Here is a 5,156-nt window from a genome sequence, read left to right as displayed (position 1 = left end):
ACAGAATGATATGAATGTATCTTACTAATTATAAATAAGTCTGTCCTGATTTCTGCAAGGAGTAGTTCAGATTTCTAAGTTGCGTCAACGTCAATATTATATAGACTGACCTATTTTTCAGATATATTGAGATTGTATTTTACACCCATTTAAATAAGGTATCTCTGTTGTTAAAAAAAATATAATTTATAACTTTTGTTATTCTGTTATCCTTCATCCCACTTAGATTGTTCCAAATTGCGTGTTAATGCTTTGTACTTAGCACTCTTATGTATTGTGTATTTATATATACGTATGTACCTATTAATTAATTATTAGATATTAATCATATTCAGTGTTATTATGCTTTTTTTATTTCTCTAGTCCATTCTTGCGCTAACTACCACTTTCTGCCTTCGCTCCTCTACCCAAATTCTCATTACTTCTGTTTCAAAACATTCTTTGTAATTTACTTTAGGTGCAATAAAGAGTAAATAAATAAATAACTTTAGTTGTAAGTAAAATGTGGTTATCCTATTATTTTCAAGTTCAAGGTGTGTTCCCGTTGACTCAGCTGAGTGTGGGCAGCTGAAATTCTATTTAAATCATTCTCGTGTAAGATCGAGATCCAGTGTTTGGATCAGAGCGGCGCGCGCCTGCAACGAATCACAACTTACCGCAAAGGTAATTTTTTTAAATACCATAATCGAATATTCGAATGTCTAAAATGAGGTGTTCATTCTCTCATAACATTATTTAATGTGACAATGATACAGTGAATCAGCGACTGTATTTGTGAATCCGTAGAGTTTAATATAGTTGGGATAATAAGAAAATAGTTTAATGTCTTCCGAAGTGGTAGTTAAAAGTGTATTCTATATTCATGACTAAAACGTAGTGTTTATTTGCTTAAAGTTCATAACATATTCTTCTGTACGTTACCTAGTGGTTCAGTGAACAATTTTGACATGTTTTTATTGAAATTAGTTATTTAAAAATAGAACATACCAAAATAACGCCACATAAATATACTTGTTTATTATAGACACAAAGACTTGCCAATGTTATTTACTATATATAAAATTCGAAAGATAAGTTGAATATACATTCATACAACTAGACATATCTATGCCTATAGTGGTGCTAAAATTGTTTTTCTATAAGTACCTCAGTGATACCTATATGTATAACAGTATTCAATATACGAATAGGAGGTTCGTAATATAACTGTAGGTATCGTACAATCTCCAGTACTACTTGTCAAATTATGGTAATAACATTTGTTATTAAATAAAAAAATATTAAACTCTTGACCACAACATACATATACCATATACAATAAATAGTCCTTAACCTATAGATATTAACAATATTTTTTAAAGTACTCATTTTTTTAGTACCTGAGTACAATACTGTATTACAATGGATATTTCATAAATTGTTTAATGCTTACGGCATTTTAAATTTCTATAAACAATTTAATACTCATAATTACAAATATATACAAGTGACAAGATATATGTGATATATACAAGAGTGTAATTGGAATTGTTTCTATTGGAGATCATCTTATACATTTCTAGCATAACAGAATACGACACTGGTTGTCTAAAATTAGCGCCCTCAAGTGTAGATATGAAAATCGATGTCGCTACGTTAATAGAGTGAAGAAATTTAGTACAGTTGCATCACAGCTAAAATGGTGTCCAGGTGATTCACTCGTGGAATCGTTCCAGAACAATATTTCGTATACACCCATTTATTGTTTACGGCGCGTCGTATAGTATCATTACCCACGTGCGATGCGATGCGATAGCTATAGGTACGATACTGTAAGCAGTGTTTTTGAAGTCAAAGCAAAATTGTCACTGAGCAGTTTGTTTACATACTCTCTTCTGATTGGAAGTATGGCTATTGTGTATTTACTGGATTATGTATAATACTCAGGCACAATACTCAGGAATGCTAACATATGTGAGTTACCACAGCAGTGTATGTAGCAATATCTATGGGAAATTACGGTTTATTCTATCACCTGGAGCATGTGTATCTATACACGTATATTACCATTTCACATCAGATAGACCGTGAGCATATCTGTCATTCCAATTGTATATTAAAATCGGTATTTTTTAACATATGCAAATGCCTTCCATTCAACTATTGACTCCCCTGGCTTAGCAGCAAATTAATGTATGCATTTACGTTGTTATTCTAACAATACATTATTAAAAAATATTATAACCTTAATATTAAATTAGTTATTAAAACAACATCATGTGACTTTATCTAAACTACGATACTAAGATAAAATCAGGCATAGTAGTAGTAGAAGTAGCATGCAGTGATCAACAAGCGTATAATCCAAAAATATCTGCGCTTACAAATTTTGCTGTTTTTCTCTACTGACTGTATCGGTTGTAGAATGGTCGACATTGTTGTTGATTTATCTGTTCTCGACGTTTCTTCTTGTTTTATGAACATTGTTCACAGTTAATGATGTATCTCTGTACATTTTATCACTGTCGCAAAATAGATACCTATACCGTTATACCTGACTCAATTGACATTCATTGCATCTAAGCAATCATGATCTACGACTATTAAATTCGATTTTAACGTAGAGCATTAACGTAGAGTTTTAATGCGTTTGCAATTTGTAAACTTGAATGTATCGGTGATAATCTAGAATCCTTAATGACGTCTACTTTTCTGTATATCTATCCAAGAAAGATCTTTGGCAAAAGAACATTGTTTTTATTGTTTTATTCAATTTGGAATTCAATAATATATATCTATTGCAGCAATAACAAAAACCTGTTTATTAAGAATACTAGTGTACCTATTATTTAAATATTTTTTATATAATACACAAACTTATAATATTCACAGAAAAATACCTGAACTAATTATAAAACCGTATATAATCTAAACATATACAAGAATGAAAGATAAAGGTATACAGAGTTAGTGGAATTAATTTGTGCTCTATGTAACTTCCAGATGTCGATAGTACCAATGATGTTCCGTGACTGGTGGGACGACTGGGATCGCCCATCTCGACTCCTGGACCAGCACTTCGGTATGGGTCTCCGGAGAGACGACCTCATGTCATACCTCTCGAATTTCCCCTCAACATCTCTGAGGAATTCCTACTTCCGACCCTGGAGAACAAACCTTACACGACAGGAATCAGCGTCAACTATTAACTTTACAAAGGATAAATTTGAGGTAAAATACTTAATTTAAGGACTTTTATTATTTAGCAAGTTTATTTTTATTTATTTATTTTTAATTATAAATAAATAAAAATAAACTTGCTACAAAGAGTTGGTTACCCACACAATATGCTTTACAAGGAGACGCGATTTAGTTGTGAAAACTAGGCTGCCTGTATACAGTCGGTTAGTCGTCAGGTTGCTCGATTACGAGTAACGTACCGACTTCCGATGGACTCAGATACTTAATATGATAATAAATAGCTTTGCCTTTGATTGCTACGCGGTTCTTTTAAGTTGTTCCGCGACGGTTACTACTTACCATCAGGTGGACCATCAATTTGTTTGCAATTCCAGTTCCATTAAAATAGACATAAATATATAATGAACATGTGTACATAAACATGTAAAAAACTAAACAAAATAACACATTGTCAAATGTACAACTTGCAGGTTATCCTGGATGTTCAACAGTTCACACCGGAAGAGCTGGTAGTAAAAGCGGCGAACAACTCCATTGTAGTTGAAGGAAAGCACGAAGAGAAACAAGATGAACACGGCTACATTTCCAGGCAGTTCACAAGACGATACGTCTTACCTTCGGGGTACGATGTCGTCGATCTCGTCAGCACTTTGTCTTCAGACGGTGTTCTTACTATCACAGCGCCTAAACGACCACCCCCTCAATCTGGTGAAAGAATCGTCCCCATAACGAAGACTGGACCGGCCAAACAACCAGAACCGCTCAGACAAACGGAACAGCCCAGAGAGCAGACTGTACCTATCGTTACATCCCCTTAGAATCGATATATCGATATGTTACGATCGAATCATAAATAGCATTTATTTTAGTCTCGTTGTTGGCCAATAACGAGATGCAACTCGATTCGAAATGAACGAATTAGGTTTAAAGAGGAATGCAATAGATTTCGTATCAACCATAAGTTATAATTAAACACATATTTTCAAGTAATCAAACGTGTATTTATTTCTTATTTTGGTAAATAACTACTTTACGGTATTCATGTACGTAATCGGATAAAATTTAACTGTAATCTACCTATCTATAAATATCTAACAGATAGATACTATTTTTTTATGACAAAATTAATTAATAATATTTTATCTCTATTTGAGTAAATAAAAATATATTTAGCATTGACAAATACATACAACTTCAAATTTTCACTCTTTTATGATCAAACCCTGTTATATCCTGTTTCAAATATAATTGAAGTATATTCAATTTATATGGCAAAACAACGTTTGCTGGGTCAGCTAGTAAATATATATTTATATAATGTGTTAGATGGCACTGGTTCACACCTCCAGTGACGCGAGTATTACTAAGAAATATTTAACCATGTCTTATGCGCTGCGCTAACCACGGCCGTACATTAATGTTTGCAAATGCGAAATGCCACAGAGGGCAATAAACGGCCTCCCATAATGGAGGAACTACAAATAATGAATAATGAATATTGCTCTCACTAGTTAATGTAGAGATGTTACCTGACCCTAACGTACCATCGACACATATCTTTAAATCTATTCTTTAGGATTAAAATATAATAAATCTAGTAAAAGTAGTAAAAAAATCAAAATGGGTTTCCAGATCATCGTTCCAGTCATATATAAAATTATTAATGAATTTTATATTTATCTTCTAATGAATTTCTGAAATGCTCTAATTTTGCGAAGAAATTATTTTTGGCTATTTATATACCTAAAATTAAATTCTTATTTTAGAGGCGACACTTAGGTGTTTATAGAATTTTGTTTATTACGTTTTATAATTATATATCCTAAGACTTAATAAAACATCTGCAGGTGATAGTAGACGATTACTAGATAATAAAGCTTACGTAATTCAATTAACGAATTCGAAAGGAGATCCCACAGGGAGCATAGTTAGTTTATTTTGAACTACGTTTCAATGGCCTATTCTAATACCGCTTA

General features: G+C 32.4%; 1 protein-coding gene across 1 annotated transcript; it reads left to right on the top strand.

Annotated features, from left to right (window-relative positions):
* Positions 1 to 570: 570 nt before the first annotated feature.
* LOC131853822 (protein lethal(2)essential for life) lies at positions 571 to 4,191 on the top strand. The gene is made up of 3 exons (XM_059204876.1): positions 571 to 663; positions 2,983 to 3,210; positions 3,651 to 4,191. Exons 2-3 carry the CDS (start codon positions 2,983 to 2,985, stop codon positions 3,996 to 3,998), a joined length of 576 nt encoding a protein of 191 aa, XP_059060859.1. The 5' UTR covers positions 571 to 663; the 3' UTR covers positions 3,999 to 4,191.
* Positions 4,192 to 5,156: the final 965 nt, after the last annotated feature.

Source organism: Achroia grisella, unplaced genomic scaffold, assembly GCF_030625045.1.
Source record: "Achroia grisella isolate CSIRO2021 unplaced genomic scaffold, CSIRO_AGI_Agris_v1 utg906, whole genome shotgun sequence".
Lineage (NCBI taxonomy): Eukaryota > Metazoa > Arthropoda > Insecta > Lepidoptera > Pyralidae > Achroia > Achroia grisella.
Note: the sequence above shows the minus strand (reverse complement) of the source record. Positions and strands in the feature narration are given on the sequence as shown.

Bases quoted from the DNA above. Each gene is read 5' to 3' on its own strand.
- LOC131853822 (XM_059204876.1), top strand. From the start codon at position 2,983: ATGTCGATAGTACCAATGATGTTCCGTGACTGGTGGGACGACTGGGAT. The intron at 3,211-3,650 runs GTAAAATACTTA...TACAACTTGCAG, and splicing joins TTACAAAGGATAAATTTGAG to GTTATCCTGGATGTTCAACA.